Source organism: Eumetopias jubatus, unplaced genomic scaffold (genome assembly GCF_037043125.1).
Source record: "Eumetopias jubatus isolate StellerSeaLion01/CBP00866 unplaced genomic scaffold, mEumJub1_p1.0 scaffold_9, whole genome shotgun sequence".
Lineage (NCBI taxonomy): Eukaryota > Metazoa > Chordata > Mammalia > Carnivora > Otariidae > Eumetopias > Eumetopias jubatus.
The window spans coordinates 50272736-50297358 of record NW_028274815.1 but is presented as its reverse complement, the minus strand read 5'-3'; the positions used below and the strand labels follow the sequence as shown (position 1 = coordinate 50297358).

At 52.3% G+C, this 24623-nt stretch overlaps 3 protein-coding genes across 3 annotated transcripts; 2 read left to right on the top strand and 1 right to left on the bottom strand.

Moving 5' to 3' along the window:
- Positions 1-932: 932 nt before the first annotated feature.
- NOTO (notochord homeobox) lies at positions 933-4912 on the top strand. The gene is made up of 3 exons (XM_028116137.1): positions 933-1311; positions 2584-2798; positions 4754-4912. The coding sequence occupies exons 1-3, from the start codon at positions 933-935 to the stop codon at positions 4910-4912; spliced, it is 753 nt and encodes a 250-aa protein (XP_027971938.1).
- A 2032-nt stretch (positions 4913-6944) lies between these two features.
- SMYD5 (SMYD family member 5) lies at positions 6945-19992 on the top strand. The gene is made up of 13 exons (XM_028116331.2): positions 6945-7046; positions 11893-12001; positions 12749-12888; positions 13344-13465; positions 13839-13908; positions 14502-14606; positions 15630-15692; positions 15910-15980; positions 16296-16402; positions 16771-16827; positions 17628-17722; positions 18337-18407; positions 18513-19992. The coding sequence occupies exons 1-13, from the start codon at positions 6951-6953 to the stop codon at positions 18661-18663; spliced, it is 1257 nt and encodes a 418-aa protein (XP_027972132.1). The 5' UTR covers positions 6945-6950; the 3' UTR covers positions 18664-19992.
- A 509-nt stretch (positions 19993-20501) lies between these two features.
- On the bottom strand, positions 20502-24620 carry PRADC1 (protease associated domain containing 1). The gene is made up of 5 exons (XM_028116330.2): positions 24446-24620; positions 22368-22468; positions 21722-21831; positions 21303-21470; positions 20502-21046 (listed from the first exon to the last, which is right to left on the bottom strand). The coding sequence occupies exons 1-5, from the start codon at positions 24510-24512 to the stop codon at positions 20926-20928; spliced, it is 567 nt and encodes a 188-aa protein (XP_027972131.1). The 5' UTR covers positions 24513-24620; the 3' UTR covers positions 20502-20925.
- Between the last annotated feature and the right edge of the window lie 3 nt (positions 24621-24623).

Genomic DNA, 24623 nt, shown 5'->3' with positions numbered 1-24623 from the left:
TCTAATCCGCACAGCAACTCCACGAGGTAGCTACTAGTATCACCCACTTAACCGGTAGGGAAATACAAACAGTAACTTGTAGTTTGCCCAAGAACAGCTAGTAAGTACTAATTATTCATCTGTAAAACAGGGATACAAATGCCGGCCCTAAACCTACACAACTCAAGTTTTGTACACAACTCCTATGCATTGGTAATAAAGAGTATTTCTTAATCTGGAACCGTTACTGTTTTTCCCCCTTCCACCTTTTGGGATATAGGAAAGATTTTTTTCCAGTGGGGCCCAGGTAACGTGGGTGCAGAAAGTTCCTGTAAAAAATCCAAAAGAAATTGGTAACCATGTTGGTGTCTCCAGGCAGGGGAAACTGAGTGGCTGGGCGGGGGAAATTTACTTTTCACTGTATTTATCAAGATATTTGATAATTAAATAATACATTTTTTTTTTAAAAAAAAAAGGTCTGCTTAGTCCCAGGTGCATCTGGCCGGGGCTTCTGCTTCAAAGATGGCGCAAGGATAAGGCCAGGCCTGACGGCGCCCAGTGGTGGCGTAGCTCGCCCAAGATCACCAGCGAGCCACAGCGAGCTCAGGATCCTTTCCTGACCGCACCAGGGTGGGCATTTTAAACGCGGAGGGACGAAGGGAGGGAGAGAGTGCCCACCTTGACTTGGTGGCGCACACGGGCTCTGGAGGGTCGGGGCCCAGCCGCACGCCGGAGGCCCCCCTCTGCGCGGCTGGAATGAAAGGCCGGCCCCCCGCCCCGCCCCTCCGCTCCCCGCCAAATTTAAGAGCCCTCGCCCAGCGCTGGGGCTGTTCCTGGCCAACAAGTCTCTCTCCCTTAGTGCGGGGTGCTCCCCCTCGCCTCTCGCGCTCCCCGCACGGCTGCCCACAGGCCCTGGCTCCTCTCCCTGGGCCCGTCCGGGCGGGGGCCGAGCCATGCCCAGCCCGGCGCCGCGAGGCCGCCGGCCGCCCACTCCCCCTGGCGCTCGGGACCAGCCCCCGCGCTCAGGCGGTTACCCCGCGCCCCAGCACCGCCCGGCCGGCCCAGGCACACCCCGCGCTCCCGGGCGCCTCGAGTCGTCCTTCTCCGTCGAGGCCATCCTGGCCAGACCCGCCCGCCCCGCGCCCGCCGTCGCCGCCCCGCTGTCGGTTCCGGCCGGCGCCGCGGTAAGGCTCGGCACGGCTCCCTCCCGGTTTCCCGCGACGTGGCTGCCAGCCTACCTGGGCGTGGGTCTCTACCAGCCGTGCCCCCAGCCGCCCGGGCCGGGGCTCCGCGTGGCTCACTTCTGCGGCCTCCAGGGCCTCGGTGTCACAGGTACGAGGTGCCCGGGCGCACACGACCTGGGAACTGGGCGGGGCGGCTGTAGCGTGCGGCAGTGGGTACAGGGTAGAGAAGTCCCTGAGTTTGAGAACCACGCACGGTCGGAGTGGGAAGGGGCCCTATGACCCTTGACCTTGCCGTGGAATCCGAGGCCGGAGGGGGACTGGCAGAGACCAGACCGCCGCCGCACGAGGCTTCCGCCGCACGAGGCTTCCCCCGCACGCACGCTGCGGAGGACGGCCGAGGTGTGTGTGAGCGCGGGTGCGGAGCGGGACGTGCGGGTCGGTCAGAGGGGGCTTCGGTAGGCCCGGCCCGGGGGCTGGGGCTGCAGCGCGTCCCCTCAGAAGGGATTTATAGAGTCTCTCGCCCCCTCCACACCCGATTCGGATAACGCTTGGTAGCGCAGACTCCTCGCCAAAGCAGCTCTCTTCCCAAACGAATGGCCCCGTCTTAGCTGGGAGAAGCGGCTCCTGCGGTGGTGAGGCTCAGCGAGGAGCCGTTAAGGAGCTGACAAATGCCCAGACCCCGGTGCCGCCCGCACGGCTCACGTCCGTGGAGCTTAGGCTCCACACTGAACTGCTCTGAGCCTGCTTGCATATAGCGCTCTTAGAAGGGGAACCTCGGGCTGTGGGGCGCAGGCACTTAAATCCCAATGAGAATTTAACTGTTGACCTAACCTCCTCTAGCATTAACACCCACCTACGGGAGTTTTGGCCATTTTTGGCAATCTGATTCATGCTTCCCCACCTCCCCTTGAGGAAAACAGGAGCAAAGTTAGTGCAAGCCTCCAAGATCGATGTAGCACAGTCTTACTTGGTGCTTACTCCCTGGGCTCTCTCCCTTCTGCATTTCCATCCCTTTCTGCTGGGCATTCTCCACCCCACCCCACCCCCATTCTAGGCTCTCAACCCCATCTGAATTCTGCCCACTGCATCTGAGCGATATGCGCATAGCTCCAAGCCAATTTTCCCTAACTTCCTCAGACAGCTGAGCTCTGAATTGCAGTTTACTGCTTTATATTACAGTGATCTCATTTTCAAGTTAGTTTTTGCATAGTTATTACATTCATACAGTTGAAACTTCAAAATGTTTATGAAGTTAGATGGAGAAGAGTTTCCCATAACATTCCTGTCTCCCAGTCACCTGGTTAACCCCATCCCCCAAGCAGCCAATGATACCAGTCTCTTTATTCTTGCAGAGATATTTTATGCATTTGTGTGTGTGTGTGTGTGTGTGTGTGTGTGTGTGTACACATATGCTCTTTAGGCTTAGAGCTGGCTCACTGCTCAGGCCTCTGGGGCATCTCAGACTGGGCTCCAGCAGAGGAACTTCAGGACACTGAGAGACCCCAAAAGAGGGTTCGGACTATGTTTAACTTGAAGCAGCTGGAAGAGTTGGAGAACGTGTTTACAAAGCAGCACAATCTTGTGGGGAAGAAGAGAGCTCAGCTGGCGGCCCAGCTCAACCTTACGGAGAATCAGGTGGGAGCAGGGACTCCTGTGGGACTAGGGCTATACGTGGGGGCCAACGCTGCTCTCCAGAAGGCCCTGGGTGAGGTTGGGGGGAAGACATGGGCCTTCTTCCTCTGTGCCAGGCCACTGGGGGAGACAAGCCCTAATCACTAACACACTCCCTACATGAATGAGGAAAATAGTCCCATTTGAAACCACATTATGGGAACAACACACATTAATCCAGATATTAATCTAGAACTTTGTTTGCATGTTAAAAAAGGAGGTGATGAAATTCTGTTCAAGGGACTAAATTTTTTTTTAAGATTTTATTTATTTGACAGAGATAGCAAGAGCAGGAACGCAAGCAGGGGGAGTGGGAGAGGGAGAAGCAGGCTTCCTGCTGAGCAGGGAGCCCAATGTGGGGCTCGATCCCAGGACCCCAAGATCATGACCTGAGCCAAAGACAGATGCTTAATGACTGAGCCACGCAGGCGCCCCTAAATATTAAAAATAATAAACATTCACTTGACCTCCATATTCTCCTCCAGCCACTACACCACTTTTCTGCTCTTTTCATGGGCAGACTTCCCAAGAACTTGTTATAGCCCCTGTCTCCATGTCCTCACTTTCCATCTATGTACTCATTCCAATATGAATTCTTTCCCTCCCATTCCATCAGAACTTCTCAGGATCTCTTAATGACCTCCATGTTTGCCAAAGTCAGCAGATGCTTTCCTTTCCTTATCTTACTCCCCACTTAGTACAGTTGACTACTCCTTCTCTTATTGACACGCACTTCTCTTGGCTTCTGGACACTGCATTCTTGGTTTTCCAGCTCTCTGGCCACTTCTTTGTCACCTCTGTTGTAGGGTACTCTTTGTGACCTCATATTTGTCCACCCCTCCAGCTGATCTCATTTAATCCCATGGTTTTAAATACCATTTATAAGCCAACAACTCCCAGGTTTGTACCTTAGCTCACTCCCTTTTTTTTTTTCCTCCCCTCTCTCACATGTACATCTACCTAACTTCTTGAGGTCTCCACTTGGATGTCTTCTGGGTAGGCATTTCAAACTTAAGTCTAAACCTCAGTTCTTGACTTTTTTTCTCTCTAGATCTGTTCCTTTCCCTACTCACAGCCCCACCATCCGTCCGGTTGCTCAAAATACCAAGTCATCCTAGATTCCTCCTCTCCCACTTCCAATCCATCACCAAGCCTTGTCACTTGTACTCAAATACAGCTGGGATCGCTTCATTTTTCTCCATTGCCCCTAGTTCATCCCGGTCCCAGCTCTTTTTGGATCATCGCAATAACCTCCCAGCTGTCTCTCTGCATCCCCTTTCATCCATTCTTCACAAAGCAGCCTGGTACGCAATTCACTTGAGGTGCAAACAGGACTATGTCACATCCCACTTAAGAGCCTCAAAGCTGATACTCCTTACCCATAGCCTCCATGGTCCTGGGTGATCTGGCCCCTGCTGACTTCTGTCCCTTTCTTCCCCATCTCACTCTCAGATACCTCAGCCTCTTTTCTGGTCCTCAAACACCCCAAGCTTTCCTACAAGTTGTCTCCTGATCCAGCCTGCTTTTCTCTGTCCGCATTAAACTGGTCTCTTACCCTTTGAGCCTCAGCTTAAGTGCTGGTTCCTCAGGGAGGTTCAAACCCCCATTTGTGTTTTTGTTTCCATGTTTGTTATTTGTCTCTCTCTTATTTGTAAGTTCCATGAGGTCAGGGACCATACCTCTACTGCTCACCCCGTATCACCATCACCTAGGATGGTGCCTAGTACATAATAGGAGCTCAATAAATATTTGGGTGAACAAATGGTGTCTGAAATTCTAGGGAAGGGTGTCTTGGAGGAGATGCTTCTTTTAGAAGAAAGAACAAATGTGGGCCCACAGAGCAGTGGGCACTGTGGAATAGGGGAAACCGTGGGACTGCTGGTCACATTCTAATCTCTGATCATTGCCTCTGATTGTAGGTGAGGGTCTGGTTCCAAAACCGCAGGGTCAAGTATCAGAAGCAGCAACGGCTGAAGCTGCCAGCTGTGTCTGCCATGGCTGCCTTCCAGGATGAGCCCTCCAGGAGCTCTGACGACAGCATCCAGAGAGAAGACACTGAGTCAGGAGTGGACAGCTAAGGACTGGGACAGAGGCTCAACCTAGGCTGTCTGGGAGCTAGTTCTTCTTGGGGGACTCACTAAAACTGAGCCTTTTTTCTTCATCTGTATAATGGGTGCACTGACAACTTCGTCCTCCCAGAGCTGACAGGATGTCTGTAAAGTTGTTACAGTGTGCCAGGCCCAGGCCTAAGTGTTCAGCAAGTGTTAAGGTTTGTAGGACTCACCTAGAGGTGGGTCCTGTGGGTGTGGTGCTTGCACCAGCACTGGCCTCTCCAGGGATTAATCTTTTCCTGGTCTGTGGAGAAGAGGCCTCCTTGAATCAGTGTCTGGACCTAGAAGCCTCCTCCCCACCAGAGATGGTGAAGTTGAGAGCAAAGAGGGGGGAAAGGTAAACCAGTTAGCCTCCTACCCCTCAGAGTTTCCCAAAGTTTTGTTTTGTCTGAACTGTTACCATTTTCAGGAGCTCAGCCCCAGCTGCCTACTTAGGAGCAGAGATGCTACCCTGACTACCATCTTTTTCCCTCTAGCTACCCACCTTGGCACCTCTCCATCATTACATAAAATAGAGCACTTTGGCTCTGTCTTTGTCAAGGCAGGCATTTTGTCACAGACTCCTGTATTTCCATGAGATAGTTATAATTTCTCCCCCTTCAAGACCCTAACTCATGGTTCCCTTTCCTTCCCAGGAAGCTGCTCAGTTTCTAAGAAGCCTGCTGATAGCCTACTCCTGTGAGGCCAGTCACCAGCAATTCCAGAGCTGATTTTCTTTAATGCTCTACATTCCTGGGCAGGCCTCTGTTGACGGTATTGATAATCTAGAATGGCTTCTGGGTACTGAAGTGAGCTAGTGAAAGAGGTCTGCCCTGCCACCTGGTGGTGGGAAAAGGCACGGTCCCCACTGCTGTCTGCAGTGTTCTGAGGGAGAGAAAGGCAGGGAGCAGAGGTGGCCTTGGAAAAACCACATGCCTCCAAGTGGTGGTAGACCATCCTCTCCCAGACACTAGGCCACGGGCTTGAGGGAGGGCGGGGTCCAGCTTCAAGAGCCCTTCTCTCTCCCAGTCTTCAGGGAAATCCTTCCTAATGCTGGACCCAAAGTCAACTGTTAATCAAAGGGATCCAGCTGCATCTGCCTCTTCCAGCACCTGCCTCTTCAATTGACTCACTTTTTAAAAATAAAACAGTTAAGCTATTCAGCAGTTACTGGACTCTACCCAATCCCCCGATGTCTCCGTGAGACCATAACAGAAGCAGATACATGTCCTTTTTCAAGTAGCACAAAATCCATTGGCGGGCAAGGAAGCAAGGCATGGTGGTCAGGCTTGGCTGTGGGGACAGATGCTAAAAGTCAGTGGTTTCAGCTATGTGGGGTCCTGAATGAACAAGCCCCTCTCCTGTTCCCAGGACAATGTACACATGCACACTCCTGCATACAATTTCAGGGGTCCTCAGACTTGAGGTCCACCGTGTACCCCCTAACACCACCCCTAGGCTGCAAGGTCCCTATGCCCCTGAAGGGTCTGAGAGAAGCACAAGTCCAGCTTGAAGGCCCAAGGAAAGGGGAATTCTTGCACCCGACCGAGAAGGATGGATAGGTGCAGTAAGCTAGTCCCTCCTTTCTGGTAGATCAGAGAGGGTAGAAGTCGGCCGGCTGCTGTCCCCACCCCAACCTCCGCCCCGACACACACACACCCCGCCCCCGCCTCGGCTGGGTCCAAAGAGTGCTTGACTCAAAACGGGCCAATGGGTGGACAGAGACAACAGGGCACATAAACACGAAGTGGACAAAGATACATCAAAACTATACACACACCCATAGGCTATGATACACAGGTATGTACGAAGACACGAAAAACCGCACAGATGTAAAAACACAAAGGCAGACCCAGCTGCATCCAGCCACCGAACCAATCGACCTAAACATGTAGATTAGATTCGGACTCGCTAGGGCGCAAACCCTCAAAACCTCAGACACACACGCCGGGGGCGGGGCCGGGAAGGGGCGGGGCCTCCTGGGTCGAGGCGGGGTCAAGGGTCAAAAGGCGGAGGCGTGCCCAAGATGGCGGCCTCCATGTGCGACGTGTTCTCCTTCTGCGTGGGCGTGGCGGGCAGGGCCCGGGTCGCCGTGGAAGTCCGCTTCGTAAACAGCTCTAAGGTGAGGCTAAGGCGGACCCGCCGGGAGCCCCCTACCCTGTCCGGCCTTGGAGACAGCCCCACGGGATCCCAGGCCCGAAGCCTAGAAACTCCTCTGCAGCTCGGACTCTGCGGCTCGGTCCCTACTCGCGGCCCGGGGGCTCCCTGTCTGTCCCCGCGCGCAGGCTTCCGGGGAGGTCACGCGGTGGACCGGGGGCTCCGAAGTCTCCGTGCGCGCGCCCCCTTCCCGCGGGACCCGGCGCGGCAGCCGGGAGCCCTGCACCCGTTGCTCCAGGCGGGGCCGGGGCGGGGCCGAGGGGAGGGTGGTGCCGGGCTTTTCGGGCGGTGCTGGGGGACTTTGCTGCGGGGCCGCAGGTATGGTGGGCGGGGATACGCTGAGCAGAGGGAACTGAGGTACAAAAAGGCCTGGGTCCTCAGGGAACTTTCGGAGTGAGATTTGGAAATGGGGTGTGGAGAGAGGCTAGGACCCTTCACGAAAGGCCTCGGAATGGTAAGGAATTTGAAACAGAGCTCGAAGCCCGTGGGAGCATTTGAAGCGTTTGAACAGAGGAGTGACATGATTTTGTCGTTATACTATTTTTGTTTTGTTTTGTTTTGGGTTTTTTTGTCGTTATAGTATTATGTTTTAAAAGTTAATTGTAGAAAAATGCTAAAAATGCATGTAAGGAAAGAGAAGGTAAGAATCACTCATAATCCTATACTTATGCAAATATGTGGACATTAAAATTACAATTTTAGAAATCGCTGTTTGATGCAGCAGTAAATCAACGTCAATAAACCTATTTCTAAATATTTTTAAGAGCTGTTTCAGGGGATGGCCACAGCGCATTCAACCAACTGCTTATTTATGGACTTTTATGTTGTATTTTATTTTTCATCCCTGAGGTAAAAGGTCTTGGAGCTCAATTTCTGTGCACACATCCTTTTGTTCTCTCCAGCAGAGTATTTTTTTTCCTAGTTCGCTTTGCCAAATTATATGTGCAAAATGGTATTGCTTTGTTTTCATTTACATTTCTTTGTTTCCTGAGGAGTTTGAATAATTTATCATGTGTAATGGCTGTGTGTATCCCTGGTCCCCCCCACAAGATGTCAGCCTTCTAGTCAGTCATCTGCTTCCTGCTCTCCCCAACCCAAGCCTTCTTTCCACTCCAGACACATCTGGAGCATTCCTCTCCTTCCATGATAAAGCAGCTCCCCTTTATCCTTGGCCTCCTCAGCCGCTCACATCTCTATCTGCACACAGGCCTCTGGTGTTCTTGATCTGCTCATAGTTTGATGGTGTCGGGGTTCCATCACTCCTAGCACGCAGAGATAGTCACCTTCCCATGCACTGCACCCCCTATCTCTCAGCCCCTCCTCTCTTCCCTTCTTCCTCTCACTTCATCCCTTCAGCCCCTCTGCTTGCCCAATTGTCCTGTCCCAGCCTTCTATCAAACCCCACCTCTGGAAGAACGAGCTGGCCAGCCTCTCCATGCCCACATCTGATCTGAAGCTGGAGAAGATCACATACCCACTTAGACATGGTGACAAGATGGATTGTCCCAGGCTTTTTGCATCTGTATTCATCAAGTGAGACTGGGTCTGTAGGTTTTTTCTTTGTGCTATCTTCCTCAGGTTACCACATCAGAATTATGCTTGTTTTTTGGTAAAATGGAGAAGCTTTCCATTTTTTTCTCTGTTACTGAATAGTTTAAATAGCATGAGAATTACTTATTCTTTGGCTTGAGAGAGGTGGCTCATGAACCATATGGACTAGGGGCCTCACATGGTTGTTTGGACTATTTTCTCTATTGCTTCTCTGGATATTGGCAGGAGTGATCTTTCAAAAATTTACCAACTACTGTGCCAGGGACAGGACCAATCAGAACATGATAGTGTCTGACCAAAGAGGATGGATGCCAACCAGAATGCCATACTGGTGTGGGTCAGGCATATATCGGCACTGCTTCTTTCTCTAGGCTTTCTTCCTTTTGAATTCAGTTCTGGTAATTTATATTTTCCTAGAAAATCATCCATTTAGTAAAGCTTTTAAAATTTACTACATAGTCTTAGAATTTTGCACAAACTTTTTTCTAAAACTTATTTTTCAAGTTGGAACTATCTTTGCAAGTTTATGCCCTTTGCATTCAGGTTCACTTCTTTCCAAGCCTCTTGGTAATATTAATGAGAGCTGCTCTTCTTGAAACACTCTTATGTTTGGGGGATGAGTGGTTTTATAAAGGAACCAGCTCTGATTCTGTTCCCTTTGTTTTTGATTACTAAATATTTTCTGCATTTCGTCCTCTGGAAAGAGAAAGACATCGTTGTTTACCCAGCGTTGAGATTTGAGATTGTCCGGGATAATGTGGGTCCATGATCATCTCCCTTTGTCCCATAGAGGAAGGCTATCTTTTCGTTTTGCTAGATTGGGTCCAGTGCTAAAAGGCATGGAGGTGGGGTTCCAAGAAGACACCCAAGGGTACATCAACGGCTCTGCCCAGGGGTTTTGTTCCAGCTGTCCCACTCTGTGGTTGGAGCTCCCAAAGTTGTTCAGGGTTGAGATCTGTAGCTCATGGGTTGCTCAGGGCCATCCTGGTCTACACATCGCTGCTTCTCTGACTTTGGGAGGTGCTGCTATCTAGCCACAGTGCCAGTGCTAGAAGGAAACAGGGAGCTACCTGAGAGGCCACATGACGGGATGATTTACCGCTGTGTCAATCAATCCATCCCTCCCTCCCTCTCCTTCCTTCCTCTTTCTTTCTTTCTCTTCTTTCTTTCTTCTTCTTTCTTTCTTTCTTTCTTTCTTTCTTTCTTTCTTTCTTTCTTATTCTTCTTTTCTTTCTTTCTTTCTTTCTTTCTTTCCTTTCTTTCTTTCTTTCTTTCTTTCTTTCTTTCTTTCTTTCTTTTCTTTCTTTTCTTTCTTTCTTTCTCTCTTTCTTTCTTTCTTTCTTTCTTTCTTTCTCTCTTTCTTTCTTTCTTTCTTTCTTTCTTTCTTTCTTTCTTTCTTTCTTTCTTTTCTCTCTTTCTTTCTTTCTTTCTTTCTTTCTTTTCTCTCTTTCTTTCTTTCTTTCTTTCTTTCTTTCTTTCTTTCTTTCTTTCTTTCTTTCTTTCTTTCTTTCTTTCTTCTTTCTTTCTTTCTTTCTTTCTTTCTTTCTTTCTTTCTTTCTTTCTTTCTTTCTTTCTTTCTTTCTTTCTTTCTTTCTTTCTTTCTTTCTTTCTTTCTTTCTTTCTTTCTTTCTTTCTTTCTTTCTTTCTTTCTTTCTTTCTTTCTTTCTTTCTTTCTTTCTTTCTTTCTTTCTTTCTTTCTTTCTTTCTTTCTTTCTTTCTTTCTTTCTTTCTTTCTTTCTTTCTTTCTTTCTTTCTTTCTTTCTTTCTTTCTTTCTTTCTTTCTTTTTCTTTCTTTCTTTCTTTCTTTCTTTCTTTCTTTCTTTCTTTCTTTTCTTTCTTTCTTTCTTTCTTTCTTTCTTTCTTTCTTTCTTTCTTTCTTTCTTTCTTTCTTTCTTTCTTTCTTTCTTTCTTTCTTTCTTTCTTTCTTTCTTTCTTTCTTTCTTTCTTTCTTTCTTTCTTTCTTTCTTTCTTTCTTTCTTTCTTTCTTTCTTTCTTTCTTTCTTTCTTTCTTTCTTTCTTTCTTTCTTTCTTTCTTTCTTTCTTTCTTTCTTTCTTTCTTTCTTTCTTTCTTTCTTTCTTTCTTTCTTTCTTTCTTTCTTTCTTTCTTTCTTTCTTTCTTTCTTTCTTTCTTTCTTTCTTTCTTTCTTTCTTTCTTTCTTTCTTTCTTTCTTTCTTTCTTTCTTTCTTTCTTTCTTTCTTTCTTTCTTTTCTTTTCTTTTCTTTCTCCTTTTGTGACAGTTCAGTGCTTGCAAGGGCAGCAACCCTCTTCTCTAAGTGAACCGTGGGAGTAAGTGCCCCAGAGGGCCAGTAACTGCCTGGGTCCTGAAGCTGTCTCCTGAGTCCCTCTGCACCTCTTCATGTCTTATGTGATGTGTACAGTGCTTTAGACCAGAGCTCCTCAGACTTTAATGTGCATGTGAATCACCTGGGCATCTTGTTAAAATGCACATTCTGCTTCAGCAGGTCTGTTTGAGGGGGGTGGGGAAGGGGGGCTGAGATTCTGCATTTCTAACAGTCTTCCAGATGATGCCCATGCTGCCCATCCATCACGTCATTTTGAGTAGTAAGGAGCTAAAGCTCATAAGGTACATTCACCTGGGCTGAGGTGCATCCTGGAAACTACCTGGTAGGTATTACGATAATATTTTTCATATACAAAACAGATGCAAAGAAACAATTGGCTCCAAGGTCACAGCAGGTAGTATTAGGGTTGGTGCTAGGATTCGTCATTCCTTTCAGTCATTCCTTTCCCTAACACTGAAAACTGGCTGGGTCCTGTGAGTACCCCACGGACCAGAGAAATACGGCACGTTCTCCCCCAAATTAGGCCTCCCTCTTCTGTGGTACAGGAGCCTTCTGCAACCCTGAGCAGCAGCCTCACTGCCAGGATCTTGGAGGGGCACATGGGTGACACCAAGAAGACTGCCCTGTCGTTACCAGCTCCCGGTACAGGAGCCTCGGCGCTCCTGCGGCCATTCCAAAAATTCTGCTCCTCTGGCTGACAATGGTGGCTCCCTCCCCATCCCAGTCCCTCTGCTCTGAACAGGCTGAAAGAAGTGTGGCTGAAAGTAGGTCAGAGCTGCACTTCCAGAGGAGGCAGTTATGGAGGGTGCTGACTTTGCTCCATGAACCCTCCCAAGGCAGAGGCCTCTCCTGAGAGGGAGGCGTGTGGGGGGTGATGCTGGGCAGCCCTCCGGGAGCCCTTGGAACTGGGTCCTTTCTCCCCTTATGGCCATCCTGTTCCTTCTGTGCCCTGGTAGGGAAAAGGGCTGTTTGCCACACAGCTGATCCGGAAGGGGGACACCGTCTTTGTAGAACGGCCCGTGGTGGCTGCGCAGTTTCTCTGGAATGCACTTTATCGCTACCGAGGTAAGCACATCTCATCCACTCCTCTGGCTGCTGGGCCCAGCTGCCTTTGTGCATGGAAGACAGTTACATTAGCTGATGGCCCTGGGACTTCAGGTGTTGGGAGAAAAGTTCATCTTCCCTTGGAGAACCATGCCTGAGAACCATGCTTCTCTCTAGTCTCAAGGCATTTGGGGCTGGGAGTGAGCGGTAGAGGGGCTCTTCCAGCCTGCTCCCTCGGGGGGCTGTCGCTCAGGTGGAACTCAGTCTGAGCCAGAGTATAAGGGCCTGGGTGTCATGCTGAAGGGCTCTGTGCCGAAGTGCAGCCCTCCACCAAGAGGAGGCCACGTGGGGTCAGAAGCAAGTAGGATGCCCTTAGCTTTTCCAGCCGCATGCTTTTTTCACACAAGCTTAAGGCTAGAGACAAATATGAAAGGAGGGTCATTTGGCTGCAGAATGTGGGGAAAGTGCAGTCTGGGGGCTAGGAGAGAAGCCCCACAGACTAAGCCCCACTGGGAAAGGGGGGAGTGCCTGACAGAAGGGGTGGGACTCCAGAGAGGGAAGAAAACCAGTCTGCCTTGGAATGCATGTGAAATCATTCACTCATTCTCTTCTTTAACACAGTCGTTCATTCACTTACTTCCCAAATGTTCGTTGAGCACCTGTGTGCCAGCCACTATTTTTAGCCCTGGGGATACTGCTGCGAACAAGACAAAACATGGCCCCTTCTCTAAAGACACTCACATTGTCCTGTGTGGCTCTCTCCCTCAGCCTGTGATCACTGCCTTCGGGCACTGGAGAAGGCAGAGGAGAATGCCCAGAGGCTGACTGGGAAGCCAGGCCAGGTTCTGCCTCACCCTGAGCTGTGTGCCGTGCGCAAGGACCTCCACCAGAACTGTCCCCAGTGTCAGGTGAGCATCCCTGGGGAGTGCACCTGGAAGGGGGCAGGGGGAGGGGTCTTAGCCGAAGTTCTCTGTGAGGAGACGGGAATGACAACAGACCTGCTCATGGCCCCTGTGAGCCATGATGGAGGGGAAGACACTCAGAAGGCTCCGTTACTGTTCCGTTGTTCTGTCCTTCCTGTCCCAGTCCCACTGTCTAGAAAATAGGTCTGGTGGGAACTTACCCTCTTCCCGGGAGCCTGGCAGGGGCTCTTCCCTCTACCTGAAAGCTCTCTCCATCCCATAGTTTAACAAGGCTGGGTGCCCCTCTCACCTGGTGCACTGTGTGCCTTCTGCTTTCGTGATGCCACTGAGCTACTGCTCAGAGAGGGAACGCAGTTAGCGGAGGCGAGCACCACTGAGGGACATCTGCGCCTGCCCCCATGGCCAGATCCTAGGGTGCTGACCTCCACCCACTCCACCAGGTGGTGTACTGCAGTGCAGAATGTCGACTGGCAGCTGCTGAGCAATACCATCAGGTCCTGTGCCCAGGGCCCTCCCAGGATGACCCCCTGCATCCTCTCAATAAGCTGCAGGAGGCCTGGAGGTAGGTACCATTTCATTTCTTCTTCCCTTTATCTTCCCTCTCTGCCTGCCTGCCTGAGACCAGCAGACGCAGTCATCTTTCTGAAATTGCCGTCCCGCAGGTTTTTCCTCCATCTTAGGGTTAAACAGAGGTCACATCACCTTCAGTGTGAGCCGCCAGTCCCACCACCCTCAGCATTTTACACACTCCCAGGAAGAGCCCCATTGCGCCCATAGGGATGTAAAGGCCTAACCACGTCCTTGCCAATGACTTCCTCTCTTTGGTTATGAAGGGAGTGGGCTGGAAGGATTCTCTGTAGCAGTCAGACTGGGCTTCCCTGAACGCAGCTACTAGGGAGGGAATTTCTAGGCGAAATCTTTTTCTTTCTCCCCAGGAGTGTTCACTACCCCCCTGAGACGGCAAGCATCATGTTGATGGCCCGGATGGTGGCCACGGTGAAGCAGGTGAGCCCACCCGGCCCTGCCAGGGAGGCCGGTTCTGACTTCGTCTGCCCCTTGGCCTCAGTCTCCCCCTCACCTCGAGAGGGAGTATTGCTTGGATGCAGAGCTCCCCCTGGACTGTGGAAATATCAGTAGCAGCTAACCATAGGTCTGGCAGGAGACTCTGATCTAGGAGAGGGCGTCCTGTGCGGTAGCAGGTCACGCACTCAGCTTCCAGGTGCCACTTTCTCAGGATCGTGCCTCGTGTGTCAAGTGAGAGGAACCGCTCCAACCCCTTCTATTAACATTGAAGCTCCGCAGCCTCATCCTCCTGTTTCTGCGAGTGGTGTTGAACCGGCTAGCCTGGCCCAGCTGGGGAGATGGTTGGGTGCGGGTTTGGGGGGCGGGAGGGAGTCTCCAGGCCGAGGAAGGGTCTATCGAGAAGCTCATGTGTGCTGGTGTTTCCCTGATGGCCGGGGCTTCAGAATCACAGGCTATCCTCCCACCTGGGCACAAGGGGCAGCAAGGAGGCGGGTGTCCCTGAGTCCACGCGTGCACATGTATGCACGCACGGGCATAAATGAATGTGACTTTGAAGTATATTTGTTCTGCTGCAGGCCAAGGATAAAGATCGTTGGATCAGGCTCTTCTCCCAGTTCTGTAATAAAACAGCCAATGAGGAGGAGGAAATTGTCCACAAACTCCTGGGGGACAAATTCAAGGTTAGGCTTCTCCTGTGATTCCCCCACCCCCAACAGCCTTGGATGTTCTGTGGCTGCCTGACAGGAGCTCCACATTTGGTCCCTTCCCACCACAGGAAGAGGTTAGAGCCTGGGGCCAAAAATCTATTCAGAGGGCCTATATTCCTGCCACTGTTTAACTTAGTGACCTAATATGGACCAAGAGTTGAGAAGTGGGGTGATGACAGAGGAAGGAGAGGTTGGGTGCCCTGACATGGTAAGGCGGAATCTCATGATAGGATAGCAACGGGCAAGTCAGTTATAATGGAAAACAGAGGGCTGGGGGTCCACAGGGTGAGGGAGCAGCGTGAAACAGGATTTTAGCTGCCAATGTGCTGAGTACCCGCTCCCACCCAAAGATAACACGTTCTCACTGAAGACAGCAGACTTCCATGCAGAAGCTGCCTGAAGGTACAGGCAGGGTTTTCAGGGCAGCTGGGGTGGGCCTTCCTACATTCATTCTGAGGAGAGGAGGCGGGGGGTCAAGCTGGTCCAGAGGCCAGGTCAGGGAGCCTAGAAGATGGCGGTGAGGACAGACCTTTCAAGCCACATTGCCTCAGCCCTCCTGGTACAAGCGCTGGAAAATAGGGAGCAGGGGCGCCTGGGTGGCTCAGTCCTGAGGCGTCTGCCTTCAGCTCGGGTCGTGATCCCAGGGTCGTGGGGTCGGGCCCCGCATCGGGCTCCCTCCTCCGCGGGAAGCCTGCTTCTCCCTCTCCCACTCCCCCTGCTTGTGTTCCCTCTCTCGCTGTGTCTCTCTCTGTCAAATAAATAAATAAAATCTTTAAAAAAAAAACAGGGAGGAATTTGGGGTTCGCCACCCTGGGTTGGAACAATCCACCAGAGTGCTAAGGTTCTTTGGAAATAAAGACTCTGTGGGCTTCCTTTGCCTTCAGGGAAAGTTCTTCTACAGAGCTGGCCCTTTTTCCTTCCCTCACCTGGTCTTCTGGGCCCTGCCTGGGTGCTAATGGCAAACCCCCACGTCTCTCCCTGCTTCCCCTAAACTAGGGCCAGCTGGAACTTCTGCGGAGACTCTTCACAGAGGCCCTTTATGAGGAGGCGCTTAGCCAGGTAAGTGTGGGGAAGGTGGGACCAATGGCCTTCTACTCATTCCAGTTCTCCAGGAGCAAGCAGGTCAGCACCTCCTACTTGGAGAACTGAGCCAGAGCTGACTTGGTATGAAGTTTGGATGGGACTGACTCACAGAAGACTTCCCGAACAGAGAGTTGTATCAGGAAGAAAAGCGAGTGGTTATAACCCGAGCACTCATTTTTCTTTCTCCCCACAGTGGTTCACACCAGATGGATTCCGGTCTCTCTTTGCTCTTGTTGGGACCAATGGCCAAGGAATTGGGACCAGGTTAGGAGAGAATGTTCCAAAGCTATTGAACTTGTCCCTCAGGGCTGGGGTGGGAGATTGACAGAGGAAGGTAGCACACCTCCTTTCAGGATTAGGATGGGGTAAGGTATGATTCTGTGGCCAGAGAGCTGGACTGGACACAGTGGTGGGAGTCAGAAGGACTGAGGTGGTAGAATTTGCTCTTGGGAGCCCTTGGTCTTTTGGGGAAGATGGGCCCCTTCCCTGGAGAAAGACGTGGGCGTAACTTGCCTGGAGGTGGAGAGCCCTGTGAGCCAGGCCTCCTCCTCTCCACCCATGGATGCCTGGGACCCCCAGCTCCCTGAGCCAGTGGGTCCATGCCTGTGACGCTCTGGAGCTGAAGCCTCGGGACCGAGAGCAGCTGGACGCCTTCATTGACCAGCTGTACAAGGACATCGAGGCAGGTTGGTGAGATGGAGCCTTGGTCTCACCCAACCTCGGATGCCCCCCAGTCAGACACACGGTCTTCCCCTGAGGGAGTTCTGACCTAATGGATGGGGAAGATAATCTCTCTGGACCTATGGGAAGCTTCAGATCTATCCACAGGACATGTAGATAAGCCATGACCCTGAGATCCATACAGAGGCTCGATGCTGGGGGTGGGGGTGCTGGATGAGTAGGGTAATATCATGTACAGAAAAGCTCGTGCCTCCAAGAAGCGAGTTCAGGTGAACTGGTAGTGACCAGGTGGCAAGACAATAGAGCCAGTGCTACCCTCATAAGCCTAGGTTCCTTTGCCCCCCAATAACATCTGCATATTACTGTCTTACAGCAACTGGCGAGTTTCTTAACTGTGAAGGATCTGGCCTCTTTGTGCTTCAGAGCTGCTGTGAGTCCCGGTATTGAGGAGGGGTGGCCCCTTGTAGGCTGATGGAGAGGAGTCTGGGAGCAGGATTAGGTCTGAGCTTCCTTGGGGATTCTCCTGGTCCTTTTCGTGCCATCATTTTCTCATTCATTCATTCACTGGACTTAATATATGTGTATACCTAAAACCTTCTAGTGGGCCAGGCCCTGTGCTAAGGCAGGACACAGAGTTTTGATTATTGCAAACGGAAGCCTTGGTTTTGCACCACCATTGCCCTGTCAGGTTTGGGAGGGGAGCGTTGTGAGGGCCTGGGAGGGCTAGAAGGCAAGTCTCCTTAGCACCTGACAGGGAGGGGCAGAGCCAGCTCACACCATTGTCTTTTCCAGATCTCAGCCTCTCCCACTCTGGTTTCCTCACTGTAAGCCCCCCTCCCAGGCCATGGGGCCACTCTGCCCCTCCCAAACTGGGCTTGCAAAGGGCCTGGCTCAGCTGTGGCAGGACTGAGTTCAGTGGTCAGGCATGGCCATTCCTTTCACAGCCCCATCCCTCCCTTTGTGGGATACTGGAAACAATGGAGAATCAAGTTGCCCAGGGCCAAGGACAGCAGGGGCAGGGATGGCAGGTGGGAGGGGGTGGGAAGAGGGAGTGCATTTGTGCCTGTGGTCTTCAGGAAAGAGCACTGGACGGGGAGTTGGGAAACTTGGGGCCAGGACCTGCATGGCCCTAGCAGGGGTCAGAGAACAAGGAAGGATGGGAGCCGGTGCTCTGCAAGGCTGTTATTTTTGTTAGTCAACAGTCCTTATGACTTGCCTCTCATGACCCAGGTAACCACAGCTGTGTCCCCAATGCAGAGACCTCCTTCCCAGAAAACAACTTCCTTTTGCATGTCACTGCCTTGGAGGATATCAAGCCAGGAGAGGTGAGGGGGCTAGGACCTGTGGGGGGTGGGGGGGCGCTGGGAGCAGCAGTGGCTAGAGCCCCAAGTTCTGGCTGTTTGGTTGATCCCCACGTGCCCCAGGGCAGGCATCTTTTTACCCATGATTATGCTCTAGCCCCACCCTACCCCCCAGTTCTTCAAAAAATAACCAGAAAGCCTCAGAGCAGTGATAGAGAGACTATATGCCCAGCTTCTTCTTCCTAGCCACCTTTCAATAAATCCACAGCTTCTAAGAAAGCAAGAGATGGCTCTTTGTGGCTTAGGCTATGGTGTATGTGCGTGTTTGGGGGCTGTTAGCACAGTGCACAGAGCCTTGGTTGACTCTTCTTCCAGGGCAGGTAGCACCCTGTCAAGATAACCTCTGACCCCAGCCACAGACCTTGGCCATTGACTGCCTGTAACCATGGCCTGAGGCTACCCACAGTCCCCTCTCCGTCTCAGACACAAGTGGTTTGAGCCTCTTGGCGGTGTGCTGAGGGCACAGGGAAATGGATGAGGGCCTGGCTCCTGGGAGGTGGGGCAGCAGGTGGGGAGACCCTATTCCCATGTAAGGGAGAGCACAGGCCATCAGACCCCACCTCTTCTGTGCCCCCCAGGAAATCTGCATCAGCTACTTAGACTGCTGTCAGCGCGAGCGCAGCCGTCACAGCCGCCACAGGATCCTCAGGTGCCGGCCGGGGCTGCGGTGGGCGGCTGGGCGGCTGGGCTCCCGGAGGCTCCATCCTTGTGGCTGCCTGACTTCGCCCTCCCCACCCTCTCCTGTCCCCTGCAGAGAGAACTATCTGTTTGTCTGTTCCTGCCCCAAATGCCTGGCAGAGGCTGATGAGCCCAATGTGACCTCGGAGGAGGAGGAGGAGGATGAAGAGGAGGAGGAAGGAGAGCCAGAAGATGCAGAGCTGGGGGATGAGATGACTGATGTGTGATGTCACCCTGCCTGGAAGGGGCCCCTGCCCCAGACCCTGCAGGAAAAGGGGGCCTCCCCGCAGAGAGGAGGCTCGGAAGGAACTCCCCACTCCCCTTGCCTGCTTTCTCCACACCCCCCTCCCCCACCCCCCGTTCCAGCTCTGTTTCTGCCGGAGAGTAGGACGGAGGCTGGACCCTAGGCCCTAGGCACTCACCTCCCACCAGACCTCATGCCCTGGACACTGCTGCTGAGTGGCTCAGGCCCTGCGCTGTCCCCGAGCCTCTCAGAACTGCCCCCGCACAACACGCGTGCGCGCACACACACACACTCCAGGTGTGAGCAGCTGCAGCCAAGGTCAGGCCCTAAGAGCGTTTCTTCCCCTTGGCCCCATGGCCATGCTTACCTGTCCACCTGAGGCTTCACCCCTTTCAGCCTGCTACAGACGGGATAACAAAAGGGCAATCTGAGGACAGCCTGCCCGCACTGAAGTGAAAGGAGGGGGGTGACCTGCCTCTACCTTCTTCCCCGCCTCCCACCGTTGCAGCTGCTAAGGCAGCTGCCTCCTGCTAGCACTGCTGGGAGAGGCAGGAAGGAGCAACCTGGCCTCCAGAGCACCTCTCCTGAGGCTCTGTGCCAGGGACACTGAACCAAGGGGATACTTCCTTCTGCCCACCTCCTCCCCCCCACTATTTGGACATCTGGGGGAGCGGAGATTAACCCCTTCCCCAGACTCCAGAATCTCTGTACCTTGTGCCTTGCCTCTCAGGCCCTGGCACAGTGGCTGGCCACATGGGGTGTGAAGAGGCCTCTGCCTCCCTCAGGAGGGGTATGTGGGGGATCATCATCCCTTCCTCAACACTTTCCCACCGAGGACTCCAGCAGCTTGGCTGACACTGGGGCATGACAAGCCTGCGCTCCTTGTTTGGATGCTCAAAAGGCTTCCCTGGGACCAGTTTAACATAGGACAGTGAGGGGCTCTCCTGGCCTCAATCTCCATCTTTAGGGTCTCCAGAGAGGAACATTGAAGTCTTCCAGAAACCTAGAGGAGCTGGGCTGGATATTTTGACTTAAGCCCTGACTGTGTCACCCTCACTCCCCCCACCCCGCCCCCGATTAGCACCACCCCCCACTCTTGGGTTGGATGCTATGAGAATTAAAGCCCATCACTTGCAATTTCGTCGCCTACCTTCCCTGGGGGGGGGGGCGCCGCATCCCCCTGCTGAGGGATCTCTGGGAGGGCAGGTGCCCAGCCCATAGGCTGTCTTAGATCATGATTGGGTGGCGCCCCACCTGTGCGAGGCCTATCCCGGGTTCTTACTCCTTCACAGCAGTCAGCACCCCCTCCCACCCCCGCCTGCCCACTGTCCTCAATAAAGTGTGAGTGGTGATAGGCCTCTGCGGGAATGCTTTGTGGAGAAGGATTCGACAAGCTGCCTGGGGCCTGCAATAGTCACGTAGGTGGTGCAGAGGCACGTAGTTTTAGACCAGGTGATGGCAGGAGATGGGAGCTGCAGCTCCTCAGTTTGGGCTCCTCTCTGCACTCTGTGCCTACATTCTGCTGCGCAAATGTTTCTAAATGCCAGGAGCAAGGGTCTTTTGCAGTCTAGTGTGGATCCCCAGGAGCCGGCTATCAGAGGAGTCTTCTCGGGACTGACCCATGGCTTCCTGAGTTCTTGAGCAGGAAGCAGGCTGTACTGGGATCCAAGATTAGCAGCAGCCCAAGCACTGGTCCTAAAGGACCTTGGGTAAGTCATTTACCCTCTGTGGGCCTCAGTTTCCTCCCCCTCAAAATAAGGGCATAGGACCAGATGAGTATGAAGGCCCCTCCCACCCATGTGCTCTTATTCTAGGACACAGTTGTGACCCTGATGAGAGGCTTTATTGCTAAAAAATCAGTGAGGGTTTATTAATTCCTCAAACACCAGCAACTGCTGTGAAGTACACTGAGGAGACCCTGGGAAGGGGAAGCTGGAGCAGGTGGGAATGTGACAGGTCACAGGTGGCTCTCAGGCCACCTGCCTTTAGCCCCTTTTGTTCCAGATTCTAGCCAAGAAGCTCTGGGGCCTCTTACTCTTCCCATAGCATGAGATGTTTGGGGGCCCTGAGGAAGGGAAGGCCCATGCATGGCGTGGCTTTTAGCATAGCCAAGGCCTAAGCCTTTTTCCTCTACCCAGCTCCACCTGTCCCCAAGTGCTCTCCCCAAATCCCAAAGAGCAGAATTCCTGGATTTTCCTTTCCCAGCCCAGAGTTGTTTTAAGGCTGGTATGTGGGACCAACTCTTCTACCAGAAGGTCCAGGGTGGTTGCAGCAGCTCAAAGGTGGGGATGCTGGTGACATTGACTGGGATGGAAATGATGGCCCATGGCAGCCCATGCTGTTCCAGGGAGCGGCGGATCATGTAGCTGGGAGGGCATGAAGAGAGGTAGGTGGTGATGGTCACTTTCTCAGCACCCCATCATGCCCCACTGTCCCCATCACTCTGGGAGTTCTAGAGCCCAAGGACTAGGCCCTCCAGCTGGGGCCCTCCAACTTGTTTGGCCCAAGGACTCTTGGCCCTCCAACTGAGGCTTGTGGGAAGGGACTGGTGATTTCCCTTGACCTCCCCAAGTCATGGCACCCAGCCTGGTGCTGATACAGCCAGAGACAAGGAGCCCTCACCCATCTCGGCCGAGCAGGAAGAGGGCAGGGATGTCAGCTGTGCGCTGGGTACTGTCCTGGATCATCTCCACGTAGAAGCTGTCATTGTCAACTGCATTGTCAGAGATGATCACTGCCCGCCCGCCGTGCTCCTGCACCACTCGCGTCTTGGAGAGGAAGGAGCAGCCCCTGGAAGAGGTGATGATGAGAACAAAGGAAAGGCAAGGTGCTAGCTAGCCCTCCTCCAGACTGTCAACACTGGAAGGATGAAAGAAGGACCAAGGAGAATTTCTGATAAATGGCCAAAAGGCATGGATCATCTTAAGACGTTTCTTAAAGACCATTAATAACAGCTATTTCAGAGCACCACCACCAACACTGATCTCAGAATCTGCCCTATACCTGCCCTCCTCTGGTGCCTGTCTCTGTCCGCTCCTTACCCTCTCTCCACCAGAGCGATCTGGTCCTGGATGAAGAAACCGTTGCTGAGCTCCCCACAGGCCTCCGAAGGTTCTGCAGGGACAAGGTGAATCTGCTCATACCTTGTGTGCTGAAAGACATTTAGATAAGTCAGAGTGAGGAGACATGCCAGTTTTAAGACTAGGCTGATAGCCCCATTCTCTTGGTTCCTCACAAAGTGTGAAGGGAACACGGAGTGGTTTCTGTATGCTGGGCACTGAGGTATTTTTTACTAAATTCTCACAAAGCCTTATCTAGTTGTCCCCCTCTACCCTTCCTTTCTATGAGATACGTAGGGGAGTTGCTACGGACCCAGAAAGGGGAAGTAACCTGCCTTAAGTCACATAGTGCAGACAGAGCTACCCCTTGGTTTCTCACTGTTTCATGACCCCAAAGAAGACAGTTAGTCTCCCTGTCTGGTGCCCAAGTCTGTATTACATCCAGAAGGGTAGCTAGCTGGAAACCCTTTCTCCCTGCACAGCAGCCCCAGGACAGAGCTGCATTCTGCACCCTTCCCTGTCCCAGCACTCAAGTATTGGTTGAAGGGAGGAGAGGGTCACCTTACTTAGTCGGATGGAGGTGGAGACGGAGACAAGATCAGAGAGAAAAGGGTCTCCCTGAACTTACAAAGATACCACCAAAGTCCTTGGCAGGTGTGGCTGTGAATATGTATCGAATGTCTCCAGGACTCAGCACTTGGAAGTACAAATAATCATGGATGCGTAAGCCTGAAAGATAAAGAGTACAGGTGAGAAGCTTCCAGGGAACAAGCTGGTTCAAGTTCAAATCATGGACCCCTTGTCTTCAATGGGGCTGGCTATAGTCTGGCCTCAGGGACCTAGCTTCAGCCAAGTGAGTCCTCCAGGTGGGTGAGACAGATGGTCTCTGCCCTGGGGAGGACAGAGCTGATGCAGAGAGAGTTAGTAACCCCAGAGAGATCAGCTGCAGCTGCTGCTGCACAGGGGGGCCAGGAAGATGACAGCCTTTGTGTTCTCTCTCTCAGGATGAATCCATCTTTGCTCTGAAGTGGACCTGAGAGTTTCAAGGTGGAGCTGTGGTGGCTTGAGTATAAAACGATTCTCACTAGAACTTCAAAAGTTCACTCCGGTTCCATTGCCATGCCCCCTGTCCAGCCACTATCATTTCTTGTCTTCACAGGTCCAGCTTCTTAACTGGTCTATCTGCCTCCATTCTTGCTCTCTACCATCCATTCCCCCAAACAACAGCCAGGGGGCTTCTTAAAATATCGTAAAGCAAATATGACGAGGTCACCAGGCTCCAGTACCCTTCAACAACTACCCTTTGTGCTAAAAATAAAATCTGAAGTTTTAACTGTGGCCTGCAGGATCCTCTTCCATCTGGCCCTTGGCTGCTACAAGCTCATCTACTCCTCCCTGGCCTCCTTTCAGTTTCTTCACTTCTCTGAGTCTTCTTGCAACTGTTCCCTCTACGTGGGAGGCCTCTTCCCCTTACCCCACCCCAGCTCTACCCCTTCACCTGGCTCACTCCTACTCATTGGTTAGACCTAGCTGACATGTCACTTCCTAGAGAAACCTTCTGCCCTGTCACTGCTCTCCCCCATGCCCCTTCAAAATCAGCTTTTTCTCCATTGACACTTTCAACATAATTTGTAATTATACAGTATGCGTAATTTTTTTTAATGTCTGTCTCCTCCACTAAGGCAAGAACCACAGTTTTGTAGCTTAGTTTAATGCTGTATCCACATTATGTAACAGAGGCTAGGATATGTGGGTGCTCAATAAAGGTTGTTGAAGGAATGAACAACTATTTTCAGCTCCATTGCACTGAGGAAGAGAATTTTCAGAACAACCAGATTTTTCTGGGGTTTGAGATCTTCTCTTCAGCACCAAAGTTTAATATTTACCTGGATTTGAATCCCTGGTTTCCTTCAGCCCAGAGAGATTGAGGAATGTGGAAGTGTGGAAGCTGCTGCCACAGGTCAAGCAGTCAGTCAACAAACTATCAAGCCGCTACTGTGTGTCAGGGTTAGGACTGCCTGTGGCTTTAGCTGTCCTTGTCTCTTGCCCAAACACAGCCACCATATAGAGTCCCACTGGCTTGGCACTGGACTCTATAGCCTTTTATCCTGGGAGTGGGGACTTCCCATCAGATTCAGATACGTTCCCAAGAAGCCTTAACACTAAAATCCTCCTCCTTCCCACACACTTCTTTGCCTGGCCTTTGCATCTGCTGATCTGTGTAAACCAAGTGTGGGTATACCTATGTGCCCATGTGTGTGTATGGGTGTGTATGTTTATGTGCCCCTTCAGGTGCAAACAAGTTGTGTGTGTACGTGTGTGCCTGTACATGTGAGCCCACGTGTAAGAATGTGTGCTCCTGTATGCGTACGTGAGTGCTCACATACGTATCTCCAGCTTGTAATATCTCTAGCTGTCCCTTGTTCCTTCTGGTCGCTCCTTCAGCCATCTGGGTCGGCGCTACTGGGGGCGTGGAGAGGAGTCTTGCTTCGACGTGGGGAGCTGAGGACTGAGTCCAGCGTCAGGCCATGCCCTGCTCATGTCGCTGGGGACCAGCAACACACGCAGTCCAGTCGCCTATCCCCAGACCTGCCCTGCCCCGAACTCGCGGGGTCCCCAAGGTGACCCGTGACTCCCGGCCCAACACGAGAGCGAGCTAGAGGGCCAGCCCCGCCCCGCCCCGCAGCCCCGCCCGTTGCCGCTCACCGTGGGCCGCGACGCACGCGGGGAGCCAGAGCACGAGACAACACCAGCCCGCGGCGCCGGGGACCATCTCCAGGACCCGGCCCGGCGCTGCGCTTCCTCCAGCCGCCCCACCGCGCTGGCTCGCTGGACTTCAGCCTGACAGCTGCTCCGGCCTCCAGCCCCCAGACCCGCTCTTACC

Coding starts and splice junctions, on each gene's coding strand:
- NOTO (XM_028116137.1), top strand. CDS start 933: ATGCCCAGCCCGGCGCCGCGAGGCCGCCGGCCGCCCACTCCCCCTGGC. Junction 1,312..2,583: donor CCAGGGCCTCGGTGTCACAG/GTACGAGGTGCC, acceptor TATGCTCTTTAG/GCTTAGAGCTGGCTCACTGC. Junction 2,799..4,753: donor TCAACCTTACGGAGAATCAG/GTGGGAGCAGGG, acceptor CTCTGATTGTAG/GTGAGGGTCTGGTTCCAAAA.
- SMYD5 (XM_028116331.2), top strand. CDS start 6,951: ATGGCGGCCTCCATGTGCGACGTGTTCTCCTTCTGCGTGGGCGTGGCG. Junction 13,909..14,501: donor TGGTGGCCACGGTGAAGCAG/GTGAGCCCACCC, acceptor GTTCTGCTGCAG/GCCAAGGATAAAGATCGTTG. Junction 15,981..16,295: donor GGCCAAGGAATTGGGACCAG/GTTAGGAGAGAA, acceptor TGGGACCCCCAG/CTCCCTGAGCCAGTGGGTCC.
- PRADC1 (XM_028116330.2), bottom strand. CDS start 24,512: ATGGTCCCCGGCGCCGCGGGCTGGTGTTGTCTCGTGCTCTGGCTCCCC. Junction 22,469..24,445: donor CGCGTGCGTCGCGGCCCACG/GTGAGCGGCAAC, acceptor TTTATCTTTCAG/GCTTACGCATCCATGATTAT. Junction 21,471..21,721: donor ATCGCTCTGGTGGAGAGAGG/GTAAGGAGCGGA, acceptor CACCTCTTCCAG/GGGCTGCTCCTTCCTCTCCA.